A 21,163-nucleotide genomic window follows, 5' to 3' on the forward strand; every position below is an offset into this window, starting at 1 on the left:
TCCCGGGTTCAAGCGATTCTCCTGCCTTGGCTTCTTGAGTAGCTGGGATTACAGGCACCCACCACTAGGATGGCTAATTTTGTATTTTTAGTAGAGACGGGGTTTCACCATGTTGGTCAGGCTAGTCTCGAACTCCTGACCTCGTGATCCGCCCACCTCAGCCTCCCAAATTACAGGTGTGAGCCGCAGCGCCCGGCCAGAACATTCTTTTTTTTTTAAACTGTGATTCATTTAAACATTCTTTTTAATTTCACCAATAACAAAATAGAAATAAATATTTATATACACACATATCTGTATATATTACTTTCGGGGGGATAATCAATTTCACGCATTTGAGGTTACAAAACATAATAGGAGTTGATCTGTGTAAATTCAAGTTGCTTTGAATCGCTAGCGTTTATTAAATTCTCATGGAGTACAACCTGCATCTCTTTGGTCGATCTATTGACACAATTTCTCCAATTATAGAAGAGCACTGAGGGGGCGGTATTAGGGGAAAAGGCAAGTCTACGTGATCTAAGACAATGGGATACAGCGGAAAGGAGAGCGCTGTAAAAGGCTCCTGATCCATCCCATGATAAGGCCGCTGTCCAACCAGCCTGACCCTCCTCTCAATCTTGGGTTCTGTGATAAAGGCTCTGGGTTTGGGCTGATGGGAGAAGCGGAGTCACTTCTGGTAACTGGCAGCACTGGGAGGCCAGGACTCACTGTCGTCAGAATGACTCGGTTGCATATTCATGGAAACCTCAGGTCCAACTTTAATCAGTCCACTCTTGCTGGGCAAAGGGGAGAGAGGGCATCCTGAACATGTTTTCACCAGGGCCTGAAATCTTAACAGCCTGACATCACAAGGCTCAGATTCCAGTGGAAAGATGGGTGATACACACACACATAAATAAGCAAGATAATTTCAGAGAGAGGCAAGTGATGTGAAGGGTAAGAGACCGTGACTTGGCTGGGCCTGGCGTGGGAAAGTTGCGAATCCCTCTCTGATGATGAAGTGTAGCTGAGACCTGAGTTATGAGGAATGAATGGTGCTTGAAGTCTTGGCTGGTTTGGGACAAAGCTCATGTTTCAGCTCTCTCTCTGGTAAGGTTGTTCAGGAGCACGAGATGCTGCTCCTCCCAGGGTTCTGCCATCTGTCCCTTTTCTTGTGACATTGTCTGAGGTGAGCTCTGCAAGACTAGGGTCACCGCTGCACTCCCACCCGGCAGAACAGTGCAGGGCCCACCACAAGCACCTGTGGAATGAATGAATGAGTGAATGAATGAATGAATGGAGTAACTCACCTGTCTCCTCCAAATCGTCACACCCTGTGTCCTTATCTTAGTGAGTGCAAGTGACACCCCTCCTGGTTCCCCAGACAGAAACTTGGTGTCAGCTTTGACACATTCTCCCTCCTCCAGCCTGAGCTGATTCTTTCTCAGGCGTGGCTTTGTGGGTTTTGAGCCCCTTCCAACAGCCTCTTCTTGGGATCCCTTGTCTTCAGCCCTCCCCCTCCTGCGAATGCTCCCTGCTTCAGCCAGGCGGATCGACCTAAGATAGGACTCCGATCAACACCTTTCCCTTCAGATGCTCCGCGGCTGCCCGCGCCGTCCCAGCCCCTCGGCAAGGTGCAAGGCTAGCACAGTTCAGTGCCAGGACTTGGCCCCGCCTCCCCTCTCGCCCCTCTTTTCTCTTTTATCCCGAAACCAGTCGCCCTAAACACCCACAGTGTCTGCACAGTTGGTGTTCAGTAAAATGGTGCAGCTGAACTCGGGTGCTGCTGGGAAATGAGCCAGCTGTGTCCCCAGATCCTTGGGGAGGGGGGTTTGGCGGGTGGAGGATAGGAGAGGTGACGACTGAGGCAGGTGTGCAAGCGTCTTCCAGGGGAGCCTCCTGTGGCGAAATGGGGTCCCCTGGCCATTGGGTTAGAGAGGTCTTCGAGCTCTTCTGCCAGGATACCTCAAAGCACCCATCCCTGCCAGCCGTGTGGGATCAAAGGCAACCCAGAGGCCTTGGGTCAAAAGATATGACGTGGGTCCCTGACACAAGGGACCCCAGGAAGCTGGGGGCATCAGGGCAGAGGCGAGGACTGGAGCCTGACTCCAGCTTCAGAGCAGCGCGGACACCTGCAAGACTCACGGGCTGGAGCCCACATCTGTTTTTGCAACAGCTCGCGCTGTGGCTCCCTGCCCAGGTGCGGGTGCCTTCCCAGGCAGCAGCTCCTGCCCCTACCCGCCCGCCTCTCCTCACAGCTGTCCCAGGCCCCTGTAAAACCGGGGGCCCAGAGTCAGACCCTGAATTGAACCTCCGAAGAAGCTGGATTCCAGCCCGCTGGTGCGGCCCGCTCAGAGCAGGGGACAGAGCACGCCCGCGGGAGGCGGCGGGGGGCACGTGCCCGGCGAGGAGTGGCGCCCTCCTGTGTTCAAAGAGGGGAAGCGAGCGATTCTGCGGCTGCAGCCGCTCAGCATCGGAGAAGATTGATTTGTCCGTCTGATGTGTTGTTTCCATAGAAGCAGGGCTTAACCTTTTAAGTGAAGATTATAAAGCTACCTAATTCATTTAAAATTAGGCTTCAAGCATCTCTGTACTTAACGCTCAAGTGTTTCTGTGGGACTTGCTGTAGCCATTGATCTAACAGCCAGACACAGCCTTTCCAGCGTCTGAAGCCTTTCACTCTGGCAGCAATCTAGGTGGTCTCTTTATTTTTAAAAATCAGCTTCATCAGGAGATATAACTTCTGTGGGAGATCATCAGAGTATTAATGATACCTTTTAATTAATGAACAGCACTGACTTCTCTTCATAAACACAGGAAGACCGGCACACAGGCAAGATCCGCACGCACGTTCAATTAAAGTAATTTATTGTATTTTTCCAGATCAGACATAAAGAGCATCTTGGGAATTGATACCACAACACAATGTTATACACCGTTTTCACAACCAGGCTTGCATTGAATTATTTTTTAAAGAACATAGTAATTTTAAAAAATCTAAATATTTACATATTAATAAAACATATATACAGAAGATTGAGACATTATCCATAGATATGGATTTTTTTTTGCTAAGAAAGCCTATAAAAAGGTTTCTGAATAAAGTCTGAACAGTAGTCAAAGTAAACACAATTTTAATTTACAAAATATGATTTTACTGTTGCAGTTTTGATACATATTTCCAATGTGTAGATCCATTCATTGCACATATCTTTGGGTTGAACAAGCCCCACCCGTCCTCAAGTGCTGAACACTCCAAGCTGTGGCCCCGCCTTGGAAGGCAGTGCTTCTGAAGGTTCCCAGCAGATCTCTTAACAGACCACAGTTGGAAGTCAGCGTTTCTGCCTTGACCAGCAACATACTCATCCTATTTTAACAGGGCGAAAGGTCACTAATTAATCTTTTCCCTTCCCTTGGGTAGTATTTCCTTGTGGGAGGCAGAGGACGGATTTTAAAACCCATGGTGCAAAAAACACAAGAGCTGCGGTTTGCAGTACTTCATCAGACCACTTGATAAAACAAAGGGACTGTTGTCAGGAAAGGGATTACTTCCTGGCCAGAAATGGAAAAAGGCTAACAAAAAGGTATGACGGAAATAATTTCTCCAAACCTTCCTTGTAGCCCCCCAAAAGAAGAAAAAGAAGCCACACATATATGAGATGTAACTTGTCTAGTAGTTAGATTGATTCTACAAGCCACGCCTAAAGCCAGCTTTTTGTTACAGTACAGGGATGCCTTCTCTCATCTTTGATGACTGGCTGGTCTTTGGTGGAATAGGGATTTATCCCAGAGGGCCCCTCCTACCTCTAGGTTGAGCGTTTCAGTGTGATGTGACATGAATACCTTGGACAGGGTAGTCAGGAAATTCGGGTTCTAGGCAGGGCCCCAGCCATGGAGGGGTTAACGGGCTCTGGGCAACCGCTTACCCTCATTCATCCTCAGTTTCCCGGGTGGGACTGAGTAGCCTCTACAGTAACTTTTAGCTCTTAACATTCTGTGCTTTGCTAAATCCAGGGCTAGGGGAAGGCATTGGAACTGCTAGTGGACAGGTGTGAACCCCGGGTTTGGTGATCTGTAGTCCAAATTGTTCTCATGCCAATATTTGGCCTTTGGGTCAAGTGGCAAAGATTCAATGCAATTTGCTTTATACAATAAATGAAGTGTAAATGCAGTGTTTCTAAATAACACAGTGTTTTAAATTCACCATCTTATTAGAGAAAGAAATCTGGAGGTAAATATTTCTATAAAACAAATACCTTCATGGCAAGATATCTTTTTAAAATAAATCCAGATTTTCATAAATTAGTTTTATATAAAGTGGAGGGCAAGTATACTAGGAACCAAATAAATGATATAATATTAAGTGCATTTTTAGCTAGTTGCCACATGGTGCCAAAACCCTGTAGCACTCCGTTAAGACCATCTGTTAAAATGGCTGTCAGGTATCGTGTAGATAATTGACTGGTTTTCTCACCTTTTAATGAGTTATTTTGTCATTGTGTTGACGCAACTTAGGTGAAAGGTTTTTCTTTCCTAAGAACTCACAGGTCATTTGCACTTACTCAGTTACAAATGGCTATTTGGGGGGCACTGACGTCATGAATGATTTCATCTTACAGGTCAGAGCTATCCTATCTCCCAAAACAACTTTTTCATCTTCTAAGATGATGAAGGTCTAATTAATCTTGGCCTTCACAACTGCTCTCTCAGCACCGGAAAGAGCCATTCTCCTTTATACTGCATCTAAGCAATTTACATTAAAATAAATATGTTTCAAAGCTCTATATTCACACTGAGGTTTTGAATGAAAACAGGGAAGAGAGAACCACTTCTTTATAATGGACAATGAACTCACCGAATCATATGCTGGACTTTTAAAGGGTAACAAATCAACCCTAAAAATGATTTTAAAAAGCTTATACCAGATTGGAGCCTTGGTTATCACATATTACAAAGAAAGTACATGAAACTATTCAAACATGACAGGTAAACTTCACAGAACACCCACACTTTGCAGGAACCTGAAATGCTACGTGGATCTTTGTGGAAATTCAAACGGAAGTTACATATGCCACTGAACAATGTCACTAAAATCAAAGTCTAGGCAATGAAACCTGGTTCTGTATCCTCCGTGTTTTCTCTCCTGGTGTCAAATATATTACCTACAACAGAGACAAGAAAATGAAGGCGGAGAGCCACTTCTCTAAGGAAGAGTTGTACATGGTTCTGTGACATGGCTGGAGGTGGGCGTTCTGGATAAGTAAACAATTTACTGGGGAGGTGTCTGTGTTTCACACTTAAGTCGCTAAGTTTTTAGCCAAGGCTTTAGTTGTCCTCCATGAGCAATTGTAGAAATTGGAAATTTGTAATGATTTTTTATGAGAAAGGCCACGAATGTGTGTTACTATTAGAGTATATCCACATATTGTCCAGTCATGGAAAATGGCCTAAAAGATAATTTACCTGCAAAACAGAATATTATGCAGCTATTAAAACAATGCATATGAAGATTTGCCATAAAGTGGAAAAATGCTTGTTAGGTAAAAATCAAAAAAACATGTAGGAAACAAAATTTTACATATTTGATCTCCACCGTATAAATAAATAAAATGGAGAAACATTTGAGAAAAATCATCCAATAATGGTGTCTGTGGGTGGTAAAAGCAATTGAAATGTTCTTCCTTACACTTTTACTAATTTTTTAAAAGTATGTAAAATGCCAATTTATGACAATTGCTAAGTCTAGATGAACATCCCCATTTCAAATTTGGAAGCCCCATTTTAAATTTTAGAAAGCACTGTTTTGATTTCACTTTCTCTATACTTTTTTTTTTTAATGCAAATTGTCCCCAGCTCCTGGGTGGCTTTTCTTGAGCCCCAGCCCCTCTCCACACATCTGTGCTGTAGCATTTATGTAATTCCTTCTGCCTCTCACACTAGTCTGAGGGCATTTGTACACCAGCACCCAACACAGGGCTGATTCTTGGTAGTTGCTCAAAAAGGCTTAGTGAATAGGGTTAAGGGAAAATAAAATAGATGCACTACAGAAGGTGAATCCATTTCTGCTAAAGCCTGATGAACAGAAGGTTGCTTAAATGTAATGCATCCAAACAAATGTCATTTGACCTGCCTGCAACCCTACCCTAGTCACTTCTGGTTCATAGAAACACTTAAGCATTTACACCCCTTTCCCTGCCCTTCCCCCAAATATACAACTTTGGAAGGAGGAAAAAAGACCTTAAAAAAGTAATAAAAACATTGTTGAATCTTTAAAAAGAACTAACTGTTGCTAGCTCAGATAAATGGGATAATGAGAGTCTGTATCAGAGCCCTTGGTTGATCCTGTGGTTCTGACCAGTGAGGCTCAGGTTCAAGGATGAAACCACATGTGCGAGAAAGGTGGAGTTCTTAAAGGGCACATGTGAGGAGGGGTGTTAGGAGCAGCACTGCATTCAAAGAAGCCAACCAGAATGGGGATTTTACTTTGGAGGCAATCAAGAGACACGCTATCAAGGTGAATATCAAGATTACTTAATATTATTACTGCAAAATTTGAGCACCAATCTGAGACTTCTTTTCCTTCTTTTTTTTGAGACGGAGTCTCGCTGTGTCACCCAAGCTGGAGTGTAGTGGTGCGATCTTGGCTCACTGCAAGCTCCGCCTCCCGGGTTCACACCATTCTCCTGCCTTAGCCTCCTGAGTAGCTGGGACTACAGGCGCCCGCCACCATGCCTGGCTAATTTTTTGTATATTTTTTAGTAGAGACTGGGTTTCACCGTGTTAGTCAGGATGGTCTCGATCTCCTGACCTTGTGATCCGCCTGCCTCGGCCTCCCAAAGTGCTGGGATTACAGGTGTGAGCCACCGTGCCCGGCCTCTTTTCCTCTTTTCTAAATGATAAACGTTTTTATTTATCATGCTGCTTAGTGATTTTTATCAAATATCTATCAATAGTTTAATGAAAAGATCTGCAGGTGTGTTATACTATTTTCTTCATTATGACCTCACAGCCTTGGGTAAAGTTTGAGAAAAGACTGGAAGAAATGAGTTTCAGCTGCCGTGAACCGGGCCGACTGACGACGAACATTTTAATTGTGAAGACTGAGACAGTGAAGAGGACTCCTAAAGGGATTAGCACATCCATCATCTCTTAGGATCTTTAAGAAACATGCAGAGAAAAGCTGGCTTTGGCTTAGGTATGAGAAAGCTATACGGTATCATGGCTGGGAGTCGAGGGACCTGGGTTCCGGCCAGGCCGTCAACCAGCTGTGAGGCCGTGGGAAAGCCACTTAATGTTTCTGGGCCTCAGGCTTTTTTTCCTGTAAAATAAAAGGACTGGATAAAAAGAAGAGATTGGACTAGAGGATCTCTCAAGTTCCTTCTCATTCTCAGATTCCTTGACATTTTTTTCAGTTCCATGAGGCTTTTCCAGCACCCTCTGAGCTCACTTTTCTCATTGGAAACGTATCTCCAACTTCAGATAGGAAAATACAAAGGCATTCCGTACTCACCACTTGGGGGTGAATATAAACTTCAAGGGGAGTGGCTTTCAAATAATAAAAGCTCACTGTGTCACATGACACAGGAGGACAGGCAGTGCAGATGCCCAGGGTGGGAAGGCACTTGGGAAGCACAGCTAGAAAGGCATGGTGCTCCCCTGAAGGGCCTTTTGAAGGCTAGGTCTATTATGATTAGGATTTCATGGATCTGCTGGGATTGGGCCCAGGTGATAAGAATGAGGCTGATATGCGTGCCCTGATATTCAGAGAATGACAAATTGGGAAGGAACAACAGAGATCACGTATTTCAATTCTCTTAATTCACAAATGTGAAAACACAGCCAAAGAAGAAGAGAAATCTCTTTTATATAATGACTCTGTATGGGAAGAACTTGATGTAGGCAGGTCTTTTTGCACTATGTAGCTCATTTGATTTATCTGTCCATTGATCTGTTGCTTAGCTACTCAGTGGCAGAGAAAGCAATGTGTCTCTTACACGGCTGAATTTTCCTGTTGCTCTGAAGCTCTGAAGTTCACTAGCACAGGCCCATCCTATGCCTGCGAATGTGGCTTTCCTTGCCATTTTGGGATATGTGCTGTCAATGAATACATGGCCTAGTCAAGTTCCTACACAACCTAGAGACTCCATTAATATTTGCTGAATTTAATCAACACAGACCACCCCAAATCTAGAGGAAAAAACATTCGGTTGAACTTTTTCAGTAAGAGGGTTTTTGGGGGTACCTGGGTTTTGTGGGCAGAGAATCTTCAGATATCCTTTGGAGGGAAGTCAGTAGAGTCCTGTGACCAATGGAGGGGATACATTGTTTTCCACAAGGCTCACTGATCAGACACCTGCCCCTCTGGCTCTCAGATATGAACCCATACACAGGTAGGAAGCCAGGGTCAGAAGCATTACTTGAGAGTCAAATAACATGAAGTTGGAATTATGTCTATGGCTTAACACAACAGCGTGCAGCAAATGCCTCCATGGAAGGGTGTTTTCAGCTGATCTGGTCCTGGTATTAGGAATGTGCCACTCACGCCGGATGGCTGGGCTTGTTCAAATCGCTCAGTTAAAACACAGTATTCACTGGGTGTCCACTGATTGACTGCTCAAGGCTCCAAGGCCGTTTGGAGGAGGTGGGAGAGGACAGCCTAGCCATGAATTTGATCACACAAAATTAGTGGTCCCCGTTTTAAGGTGAAATCTCATTTCACGTTAAAAATATTTTGTAATGTCCAAAGGTTTGGGGAGGCAAAATGTTATGATACTTAGTTCTTAGGATTTGCTCTTCTGAGATTTTTATGAAAATAAGAGTGTGAGAAAAACATTTTTCTATTCAGTATGAAAAACATCTCTGAGTACGGGGCCTTGAGAAGCTCCAATGACGGGGCCTGGGTCCCACTGCAGAAGCAGTTTGCTCAAGTGTCTGCATGTCTAATGTTAAAATCGCTTTCAATGCAAATATTTTTGTGGGCTGTATTTTCCAGGGGGTGATGAAAATGTAAATGCGTTTTATTTACCTGTTGGTGGTAGAGAAATGCCATCCAGTCTTTCATCACTGTCCGCGATCTCTGCTGGTTACAAACATAAGACACAAATCTCATTAGTTTCAGGGAGCACATTCATTTTACAGAAAATAGTGATGTAATTTTAAAAACTCCAGTATACATAACAGTTTTCACCATTCTTTTCCGTTTTCAGCTACCGTTGGTTCATATTACAGATGTTAATATCATTATTTGAATATTTTTTGATGATGGTGATATAAAATCAACTTTCCCATATTAAAATTTTTTGAAATCTTATGAACCTCATTCTATTGATCACTGATGATTTCTGTTTATTTTCACTTATTTACATAGGCTTGAATATCGAACCAGCATGTGGGGTGAATTGTTTAAATAGGGTCATCGAGGGGATGTGTCAATGAATTCCTGCTGTAGAATTGCACTTGGCATCGCCGGAACCACTCCTGGGGGGCAGCTTAGGAAATCTTGAGAGTGAACCTTTCTTTGGAGATGACTGATTCAGATCCTAGAGCTGCCAATCTAACTCTGGCATCAACGTGGTCATGAAGAAGGAATAGGCGTTGCTTCAAAAGATTCCCCATTTCTAAGTTTTAAAATGCAAACCTTCGCTCGTGTCTGATAAATGTATCCATCTCCTTGGGAGTTTTCCAAAGGTAGATCCTTCAGTCACAAAAAACCTTCGTTAAATGCAAAAAAAAAGGTGCACATGTGTCTCTTGACAAGCGATGGGCTTGTTAGTTTCCCGTAACATGTGGGGATGGGAAAACATCACATTATGGCCCCTGGGATAGTTTCGGTGGTGGCCTCCATGGCTCAGGACCTGTGGTCCCCACAGGCAGGCCCCTGCTGACTGCATAATGTGCGTGGGCAGTCCTTGTGAGGCTGTTGAATGAGGTCAGCCTTGGCACCATGTTGTAACACTGAGTCAGAAGAAGCCTAAACTAGTACTACGTACTTGTTTTTATTGTTGCTTTAAACATAATCAGGGCTTAGCTATGGCTAGAAATATTGTATGGCTCCCCTGTCTCCTTCATCCTCCAACATCTTGTCCTCAGATGGACACTCACTGGCATTAATGAAAGACCCCTTGTCTGCTGACGTGCTAGATCCACCACAAAGAGAAATCACTGAGAAGGGACGAAATATGCAAGACCAATCTAGGTTGGATTAGATTAGCAACTGCTAAAAATGATGTTGTATTTGGGAGGCCGAGGTGGGTGGATCACGAGGTCAGGAGATCGAGACCATCCTGGCTAAAACAGTAAAACCCCGTCTCTACTAAAAATACAGAAAATTAGCCAAGAGAGGTGGCAGGCGCCTGTAGTCCCAGCTACTCAGGAGGCTGAGGCAGGAGAATGGTGTGAACCCGGGAGGCGGAGCTTGGTGAGCCGAGATCGCGCCACTGCACTCCAGCCTGGGCAACAAAGCGAGACTCCATCTCAAAAAAAAAAAAAAAAAGATGTTGTAGATGAATATTTAACAACATAAAAATATTCAAACCATGGGATAAATGGTGTGATTAAGATTCTGGAAACAGGTTTATAGAAAAAATATGGCACCTACTAAAATGTTAACTGTGTTTCCCTCTGGATGAAAGGCTTTAGGTATTTTAAATTTTGTTCTATGGCTTTTAGAAATTATTTTATATATGAAAAATAATGAACATATGTTATGTTTATATTTAGAAGACATTATTTTCTTCTAATTGGTTTGAGTGAGTTGGAGACAGATGGTCTTCATGGTAGTTCTCTCATTGCCTGGGAGTTTAAAAATCCTTCAATAATAATAACAATGATAATCACCATTTATTAAATGCTCACTGGGCACTTGACATGCAATGTGTCGCTGAACCCTTAGGACACTCTACAAGGTGGGTCTGTTGCTCTGCCCATCTTAACACATAAGGAAAGTGAGACAGAGGTTAGGAAACTCACTCCAGGTAACACAGCTAGTAAGTAACAACGCCACGGACATGAGTCGGGTTAATGTCTGGGCTATTCGTCTCTTTGCTATTAATAGTCCAAACATACCATATGCATCAATATGAGCTAATTTCTTAAATCTTCGAGTTCTAGTTCATTTTATATTTTGGCAACTTTCTTTACATGTATAATTGCTTTTCATTTAGTTATAACAAGATCAGTTTTGGGTATAAACTGACCTTCCTTTTGTAATTCAGCTATCCTCCCTTTGAAAAAACAGGCCTATGCAATTATGTGCTTTAGTAAGAACAGAACATATATAACCAAAAAAATATATAGATGATTATATATAAATCAGAACATGCTAGCTGCATGAATAGGGGCCGAGAGTCAAGGAGGAAGGCACTGTTGTGTTACTCAAATTTAATTATAACATCTATCTGCAACAACAAGTTCACAGTCTTTCTTCCCCGGTGACAATCAAGTTGGTAAATTTGGAAAAGATTGAGCAAGTCCAATAAACATTTAACAGCAGTGACATCTTTACTCTGAGATCCAACACGATATATTGTGATTTCAACTCTGAGAAAATCATCTGATGGCAATGATAAAAATGCACACCAGGAAAGGAATCACTGGAGCTATAGAATAAAAATTATTCCATGTGACGACAGCCCCAAATGAATTTCTATTTGGATTTGCATAACGGCCTTTCAAATCTGTGTGGGGCACTTCTTTTTTTCTAGAGGCAGTGCAGCCTTCCTTAAGTGGTAGCCAATTAGCTTGTGGAGTCAGAATCTCTACCTCATTCCAGGAATGGAGCCAGATATGACAAATAAGGTGGAAATTGTGCAATCTCTATGAGACACTGTTTGTATTATCATTTAGACTGAAAATCATCAAGACAAAAAGCATGAGAGCAGGTAATATTGATCCAGACCTCTCAGTTCCTATCGGCATCATGGAAGGAAATACAAGTGGCTCTAGTTTCAATTTGCTGGGGCCCCACTTCTGTGCCCTAGAGGAGAATGATGTGGAACAGGATTTGACAAAATGGGGAGACAAACTGTATTTGGCAGGTCATTGCTGATGTGCTGTCATTTGGGTCTGCTTGTCAGGGTTGGTTTTGTCTTACAGCCACCTTCTACTTCTCAGTTGCTAATAGAACCTGCTAGGAACGCAGAAGAGAAGGGCCAAGGGAGCCGATCACAAGTATCTGGGCAGATCATCTAAACCAGTGGTCAAAAGTTACAATGTCCAACATCAAATATTCTGATGTCTAAGGGGCAGGAGAGGGCAAGTGAGTGGGGACTTCGAGGAGGGGAGGGGTGGGGAGCAGGCTATGGCTTGGGTCTCATCCTGTAGAAGTGGGCAAACCTGGGGGGAAAATGGGCATTTGTGATGTGAATTATTAATAGAAATGAGACATGGTTAGGGGATGTGTTCCCTGGCCAGTCTGCTTGTGGGAAAGAGAAGAGGGATGTGGCGGCACATCCCTACTGGGTGCGTGCCTGCTTGCTGGTGGGACAGGGGAAGGGAATAGAGACCAGAACTTATAATAATCGGTCTCAGCATCTGACAATAGAAGGAAAATAAGGTGTGTTTATGTCTAAAATGTGCAGCATGGGGAAGGCAGCAGAACAACATTTACACTGTGTTTCTTACTCAGTCACGTGATCCACTGCCAGCAAGGTCTTTCTGGGTCCCTGAGAATAGCCTTCTACAGAATTTCTCCACCTTTTTTTTTTTTTTTTTAAAGAAACAGGGTCTCGCTCTGTCACCCAGACTGTAGTGCAGTGGCCAATCGTCGCTCACTGCAGCCTCAAACTCCTGGGCTCAAGTGATCCTCCCATCTTAGCCTCCCAAGTAGGTGGGACAACAGGTGCGTGCCATCTTGCCTGGCTAATTTTTAAGGTTTTTTTCTTTTGTGTGTGTGTGTGTGTGTGTGTGTGTGTGTGTGTGTGTGTGTAGATAGGGTCTCCACAAAACATCTGGAGAAGTTGCCCAGGCTGGTCTCGATCTCCTGGGCTCAAGAAATCTTCCTGCCTCAGCCTCCCAACTATTTTTAATTTTTGAGGAACCTCCATACTGCTTTTCATAATGGCTACACTAATTTATATGAAATTAAAAATATTATCTAGAGATCTGTGGCCTCCTAGAGATAGTTATTCTTTTTTTTTAATTGTACTTTAAGTTTTAGGGTACATGTGCACAACGTGCAGGTTTGTTACATATATATACATGTGCCATGTTGGTGTGCTGCACCCATTAACTCGTCATTTAACATTAGGTATATCCCCTAATGCTATCCCTCCCCCCTCCCCCCACCCCACAACAGGCCCCGGTGTGTGATGTTCCCCTTTCTGTGTCCATGTGTTCTCATTGTTCAATTCCCACCTATGAGTGAGAACATGTGGTGTTTGAGATAGTTATTCTTATTTGATGGGAGAAAGCTGACTACACAGGGATTCTTCACTAGGAAATTGGCCCCCACTGTCACTTTGGGGAAGCTGAGACTTCAATGACCAAATCTGAACAGTCACAACGAAACAGGTGCTCACTTTTCCTGGAAGAATAATCCTAGAATCTCCAAGCCCAGAATTTTAAACCCACACACACAACCCGTGCATGGACATGTGTGCACACACACCCATCCCCCACTTAAAACCCCTTTTACTTGATGTGGTGTTGCTGGTAGAAGAGTTTCTTTCTTCTTTTTTTTCTAACCTTAAGCAACTTGTACTTTTATAAAGTCATGCAGATTCAAACAAATAAAAATCAATGGGCAGACAGAAGCAAACCATAAAAGAGAGACCCGGTTTTCATATATGACAGGATTAGACCACAAACGAGATTAGCAATCTTTTTCACTTGTACTATTCAATGCAAGTGGCCTGACATAATTTTTACTATTTAGTCTGAAGGTGAGTTTCAAAATTCATTTGAATAAGACTTTAAGAGAGCAAATCAGCATATTATACACAGTCTCTCCTTCAAAAGACAAGATGCTGAAACAACCTAGAGCCAACTATTGTACTTTATAAAGTCTAAGAATTCATAAGTGCTTCTCCAATTATTTTTCTGCAACTTAGTCATACCTGAGCCTCTTTTTAACCTTCTTCTGGCCAGTTTAATTTGATCCTGTAGAATCTGTACCCAATCTCTTGGGCCAGGAAGCTTATCCACACGGTTAGCTGTACAGTACTTTTCTGTGAAGACTGAAAGAAAATGTAAAATATTGTTAAATACCTTAACAAGTAAAATATGCAGATCTGAAACAGAAATATATTCTAAAAAGAAAAAAAGTAGATTTCTAAAGGAGGTCAGTTCTGCACGATATGTCTTCAGTATCTGTATTATATTTGTTTGGCAAAGATGGAGATTGACAGGTCCTGGGTAGGTCCAATGCATTGTGCTTCAAAATGAAACTGGCGATACTCACTAAGTAGTTTGTATGGAAGCTATTCTTTCTACTGGCTCCACATCCATGTGTATGTGTCTTATAGGCAGAGGAGAAAATGCTTCCTAAGGGTCTACTGACCTTATGACAAGGTTTAGCAAACATATTAAAGGAGTTCACTTTTTTGTTGTCAATTCAAAATTGAACGCAAAATTAACACGAAAAGATGGTCTTTCTCCTGGTGATTCCTACTAACTCAATCACTACTCAAATAATAATGCAGTTGGTGTTGTGATTAAAGTTCCAATTCTACTTCAAGTCAACCCCTTGCACATCACACGAGCTCCCAGGAAAGAACTACCCGATTAAGCACAAACGGGACTAAGGAGAACCCCATGGCAGGACACAAGGCAGGCGGGACAATGATGGTGGGAGGGCTGTGCACAGTGTGTGGCCGCACACACGGCACTGGGGTTGACATTTCCGCCTCACACACACTCCTGAGCACTTTGAAACTCATCTTTTCAACTTGTCCTTTGTAAGGTCAAGATCTGGTAGGCCATCACATCACACTGCCTCCTTGGTATTTAAAATATTGGTAATTTCGATGTTTTAAAAGGTTTCTCTTAAAAAAAAGACAAAAGAAAATATTGACAGATTCAACTACAGAAAAAGGTAAAATTTCTATTGAATGAAAAATAAGACATTTCATCAGAATGAGAAAAGCTAGTTGTATTAAATGTGACCAAAAAGGTTCACCATCTACCATCAGATGAAGACCTCATTCAAATAAAAGAGTAACTTGGAAAGTCCCCATAGATAAATGGGCAAAAAGTATTAGGAAAAATGTTCAATTAATATGTTAACCAAAGAACTGCAAAACACACTTTATACCTACTAAAATCAGAAAAACAATGGTAGAAAGCTAATACTTGATACTGATAAAATTGGCACATTCACACATTACTGTTAGTGCAAACAGGGAAAACCCTTTTGAGAAATAAGAGTAATATTTAATGGGAGACATAAAACTGTTATACCTTTGGACTGGTAATCTTACTCCTGGAAATTTATCCTAAGGAAATAATTTGAAAGAGAAAAGCGGCTATATGTGATCTCTACTGTCAAACACATGGCAACAATCCGATTGTGCAGGAAGAGATCAATGTCAGTAGCACGGCAGACACATTTCAAGGAGCCCTGAGAGCAGCAGGGAGTTCCCCTTCAGGAAGCTACTGCGAAAGCCGGAGCTAGTGACGCATCTAGGGCCTCTCAGAGAACTGGCATTGTTTGGTTAATGACATGATGTGGTAAAAAGAGAAGAAAGGGAAGGTGTGTGAGCTGAAAGGACATCGCAGGCTTGGTTTGGAGCATGCTGTTAGGGGTGTTTGTGGAGCACCCACATGGAGATAGCAGATATAGTCCTGGTTCCAGGACCCCCACCAGACATCAAAATCTGCAGATGTTCAAGTCCCTGATACAGGCCAGGCATGGTGGGTAATGCCTGTAATTTCAACACTTTATGAGGTAAGGTGGGGGGCGTTGCTTGAGACCAGGAGTTTGAGACCAGCCTGGGCAACACAGTGAGACCCTGTCTCAATCAATCAATCAATCAATCCATCAATCAATCAGTAATCCGGGAGTGGTGGTGCAAGCCTGTGGTTCCAGCTACTCTGGAGGCTGAGGCAGGAGGATCTCTTGAGCCTAGGAGTTCAAGGCTGCAGTGAGCTATGATTACACCATTACACTCCAGCCTGGGCAATTGAGTGAGACTTTAAGCGACTTGTACAACTGTGCCCTGAGATACCAGAGCATACAACAGCAGTGGAGGGCCACCCAGCCTATTTGCATTATTTTTTATTGCTGCATTGAATTTTTTTTTTCCTGAATATTTTCAATCTGCAGCTGGTTGAATCTGTGGACGTGGAACCTGCAGACAAGGAGGCCAAGTTTATTTAGACAGAGAAATCTACAGTTCAGAGAAGGGGCCAAACTGAACATACTGGTTTAAGAGGCACAGACATACATGTGGTGGTTAAAACAGTAAGAGAGGCTGGGCATGGTGGCTCATGCCTGTAATCCCAGTACTCTGGGAGGCCAAGGCGGGTGGATCACTTGAGGTCAGGAGTTCAAGACCAGCCTGGCCAACACAGTGAAACCCCATCTCTACTAAAAATAAAAACATTAGTCGGGCATGGTGGCATGCGCCTGCAGTCCCAGCTACTCAGAAGGCAGAGGTAGGAGAATCGCTTGAACCTGAGAGATGGAGGTTGCAGTGAGCCGAGAACGCACCACTGCACTCCAGCCTGGGTGACAGAGCAAGACTCTGACTCAAACAAACAAACAACAAAACAAAACAAAACAAAACAGTGAGAGAACATTCACCAGAGAGAACACGGAGAGTGGAAAGGGCATAGGCTGGGTTGGGAGCCCTGGGGAACGCCACGCTGCCAAGGAGAAGGTGGAGGCAGAAGAGCACATGAAGGGGCCCAAGAATGGCTGGCCAGGCAGGAGGGGTGGGGAGAGTGGAGGGAAGGCCACTGAGTGGTTCTAATAAAAAGGAGGGACCAGCACGCCGCATTGCAGAAGAGGGACAGAAGGGGCGGCTTGGTGCCCTATGAAGGTCAGTGAGGGCCGAGGAGGGTGGCCACTCTCAGGACACCTGGCCCAGAGAGGGGTGGAAGAAGAGGGGAGACAGGAGGGCTGAGGGACGGGGACTTGGGTGTGACGTGCAGGCTGAGGGAGCAGTGGTGTGGCAGGAGAGAACAGGATACAGGGAGAAGGACGAGACGGTCAAAGGCATCACCTCGGGGGCTGGGGCTGATGGATCTGGAATAGAAATGGAGGGGCTGTCTCCAACAGAAGGAGGGAAATGTCCTTTTCTAAACCCACGGAAAGGGAAGACGGTTGATTCAGAAGTAGTTCTAGGCTGGAGCAAACACTCCTGAGGCCTCAGTGAGCTCAGGGGTGAGGGGCTCTGGAGGACGGAGGGTGTAGGGGAGCTGTGGAATCATCTCTGAGAAGAATTGGAGAAGAAGCAGACCACAGACAACTAATACAGCTGCCACGCCACAGACAGGCTATGTGGTAGGGCTATGCAGCGTGGCGGGAGTCTGCAGGCTTTCCACCTCCGTCTCCTGCAGCTCCTTTAGGACACGGGATGGTAGCGCTGGTCTAGGCTCAGGGTTTTGCTGGACAGTTTTGGCAGAAGAACAGGGATATAAGCCCGTGAAGATGCTGAAGGTGTGACCGGGCATGAATGAACTCACCTCTCTACTCCTCCCCTATCCTTCACCCCCCAAATCTAGAAAGGACGTGAATACAGAAAAAGGCTCATGGGCTTGGAGCTATCTATAGAGATCAGGGAGTGCAGGTGTCAATGGGTTGGCAAGCAGGGGTCATGCAGCTGGAAGAATTGTCCCCTGAGATACCGGAGCATGCAGGAGCAGCTGAGGAGCAACCGCGTGTGAGGATGCTCAGGTGTGGCCAACAGTGCGGGGCTGAAATGCAGCGGAAGTGAATGTCACCGTGGATGAGGTCCAGCCACTACATAGGCTAGGCCGTCAGTCATGTGGACAGAGCAGTGATCTGGATGACAGTGGGACTGGGGAGCGAGAGGAAGACGTAGGGCTGAGAGTCTTAGTGGAAAGGTTCCATCAAAGCCCCACCTGGGGAGAGGGGCAGTGATGCTTAGAAAGGAGAATTAATGACTGGGGAGAAAATCAACCAGGTTGCCTGATGTATGATATGGGGGGGCCAGGAGAGCAAGGTGGGGAGGTGCAGAGGAAAGGCTATCCCTGGGGCTGCGCATGCTTTGAAATCTCTGCCACTAGATTCTAAGCAACTTCAGGGTCTTCATCTCTTTTGTCTCCCTCAAGGCACCTACTATAGTGCGTTTTTCTGAAGAACTCAAGCATTTGATAAATAAGCAAACATATTTTCCACTTTTGTTTCTAATGGAAGGAAATACATTAGCTTACAAATTTAGGCTAATTGGGGGAAAATGGTCTATCTGAATTAGCAGGAAGTCTTTAATTAATAGGATCTATTTAAAGAAGCAAGGTCTTATTGCCTTCAAATACCCACAAGAACATTTACTAATCAGATAATTTCCAAAAGGTTCTTGAAGTCCTGTTTTAATAAATAGAACAAAATATTTCTATTTAGCATCCTATTCGTTTCTAGAAAAATGTGTACTACAAAAATGACTGAATCCACTGTCATAGCAGGTACACATCTCCCCCCTTGTAATATTATTTATACAGTTAATTTCCATAGCAACCCCTCTTTTCTTGGGTTGTGAAATGCATGTGTCCAAATTAGCACATATTAGAAAGTCATGGCTCCAAATTAACAAAGTGGATTTGGACTATGCCACATTGAATGATTCCCACGTGTGCGGACAAGCAAGTTTAAGATAAGCCAAAGGAGGCTGTGGACTCTCTGCTCCCATGTCATGAGGGGGTTCAGATCAGACCTTTCTAGTCCAACCTTGAGCTCAAATATTCTCTCAGTCACTAAAAGGGCAGCCGTGTCTGGTTATTTTTTTCTAGTTTCAATGAAAACTTATTTGGTTTCAATAGAAAGAAGCCAAGAAAATCACTGTCTCCTGGGTCTGTGTCTAAGATCTTTGAAGGTGCCGCAATAGGCTTTTTGAAAAACACCTATACAAATAAGTACTTCCACTGGGCACATTATTGACACTCTAGTTCATGGATTACGTCTAAACTTAAAAGAGACTTTTAACTAGAATTTACTTACTGAAGACGAAATCCTATTCCCTCCATTATGATAGCAGATGAGGCCTCAAGGACAAGGCCAAAAGACTGTCATTGCATTGATCTGCAAACAGTCAATATGCTATGTGAATAGAGGTATTGGGGAGACAGAATGCATTTTTGCTACCTGAATCTATAGCTAAAGGTCAAGCTATTATCCTGGTAACAGTTCCATTAGGAGTAATGATGTGAAAAGAGGTATTGCATTAATGCACTGAGTTTTCTACTATGTTAATAGTGGGTCATTAAGAATCATAGTCGAATCATTTGCATTCATCTTGAGAATGCAATAGGTTCTAAAAAGAAATTTCCCTCCTTTCGTATTTTAATATATGAAGAAGCAGCAAGGGCTACTTTTAAACGAGCCCAGATAATCTGAAAAAGTGAAATAAGATCAACAATTAAACTAAATAAAAGAGCTAAAGCATCTCTTCTGCTTAGTATAATTTGAGTTCCAAGTCACAGGGCGTATGTTAAGTCACCAGAGAAATGACAAATGCTCAGTCTGATCCGTCCATGAATAATGACTTTTCCCAGATGCTAGCATTCATTTGAATCCTGCCCTTTAATTGTATATAAATAATGAATCAGCTGCTGGTGGCTGGGCAAACCCTTCCTTCAGAATGCTGCTCCTCATGTAATCATCATCAAGTGAAGGCGGCAGCGCGTGTCGTGTCTGACATGCTGAACGCGCCACTCTGCGAACAAGGCGGACTGGCCATGTTCCCCAAACAGTGATCTAGCCACACTGTCGTTCTCCTGAGGGACTTTTAATTTGGGTTTTTCTGGCTGGTTGTGCTGGGAAAAGAAGAATGTGGCATGGACTTTGAAAGGAAGTCACTGTGTCTAGCAGACACTTTAAGAAGCAGGGGTAGGTGGGAAGAGCTTTCACATCGCTGTGAAATCCTCTAAGAACTCTGGCTGGCAGTCACAGCCCAGCTTCAGAGTTGATGATTCAGTTTTAACTTGTGATCAAATCAAGGTTTACATCATGCATGGAAATCAAGGTTTACAGCACGCAGAACTGAAAACCGGGTCCTCATTAGATCTGCCAAACTCCTAGAGCTTGCAAAGGGACAAGGGACAATAGTCTCTGCTGCCGGGTCCCAGGGGACAAGCAGAGGGACCCAACTGGGGAGCACTTGCAGCCAGGGATGTGCAGAGGGAGAGGGAGTCGTGGGAGGCAGCCCGCCCACACATCTGAGTGAGCGGACCATAACCAGGGTCCCTCCCACTCTCTTTCCTCTTACTGTCTTAAGAGCTATCATTTGAGACTCCCCATGTGCGAGGCAGTTTATACACATCTCATTTAATCTCGCAACAACCAGCAGGGTTAGGTATTGTGATCCTCAGTTACTGATGACAAAATCCAAGTATGGGCAGCTTAAATGACTGGCCTGAGACTGCACATCTAACAGGAGTTATTTTCCACATAAATGACTTACGTTTACAGTTGCATTTGAGCATGCAGTGACTGTACAAGAAAAATGGTTGAATGGTAAACAAACAAAGCCATAGTTAAGTGCATCCTCCCATGTTGAACTTGAGGATGCTGGGTGTTACTTTCAACCTCACAAAACAGAAGCATGGTGGCCAACTGGGGAGAGGAACAGGGCAGGGGCTGGCAGATTACCTGTCCCCAGGAGGCCAGGTGAGTGTGCAGCAGGGGAGCTGTGCCTGGAAACTGGGCCGTGGGTAGGATGGATTTACACATACTCTGAACTCTGAGATCTGATGACTGTGGCTCAAATTTTACCTGGATCTAATAGAGTATATCTTTTCTCCAATAATATTTAGCGCGTCATTCTCCATTTTCAAGGAGAAAGTGGAAACATATAAATTGTAGGCTTGATATCCATCTATTGTATTAAAATAACCATATCTGTGGCATGTAAAACACTATGAGAGGGTGGGAAAGAGCTAGAATCAAGGCTGGTTGTTCAGGCAGGGCCTGATGGTCCTCCACATCTTGGTGCAATTGTTCTAGTCTTGGAATGGGTTCTCCGCATGCAGGCTCAGAAATCTGATTTTAGCAGACCACTCAGAA

The 21,163-nt window shown here is 43.8% G+C and overlaps 1 protein-coding gene across 24 annotated transcripts in view; it reads right to left on the reverse strand.

Moving 5' to 3' along the window:
• Positions 1–433: 433 nt before the first annotated feature.
• BEND7 (BEN domain containing 7) overlaps positions 434–21,163 on the reverse strand; it is an 89,852-nt gene continuing 69,122 nt past the window's right edge. For 3 of the 24 annotated variants that reach the window (XM_055352363.2, XM_031015587.3, XM_063709887.1), the window contains 3 exons: positions 14,037–14,156; positions 9,008–9,058; positions 2,834–5,144 (listed from right to left, as the gene is read on the reverse strand). In XM_055352363.2, the coding sequence (XP_055208338.1) occupies positions 5,083–5,144; positions 9,008–9,058; positions 14,037–14,156 (233 nt within the window). In that variant the 3' untranslated portion in view covers positions 2,834–5,082. The other 21 variants (XM_055352364.2, XM_031015588.3, XM_055352368.2 and 18 more) reach the window with 16 other exon arrangements.

The sequence above is a fragment of the Gorilla gorilla genome, chromosome 8, assembly GCF_029281585.2.
Source record: "Gorilla gorilla gorilla isolate KB3781 chromosome 8, NHGRI_mGorGor1-v2.1_pri, whole genome shotgun sequence".
NCBI classification, from domain to species: Eukaryota; Metazoa; Chordata; class Mammalia; order Primates; family Hominidae; genus Gorilla; species Gorilla gorilla.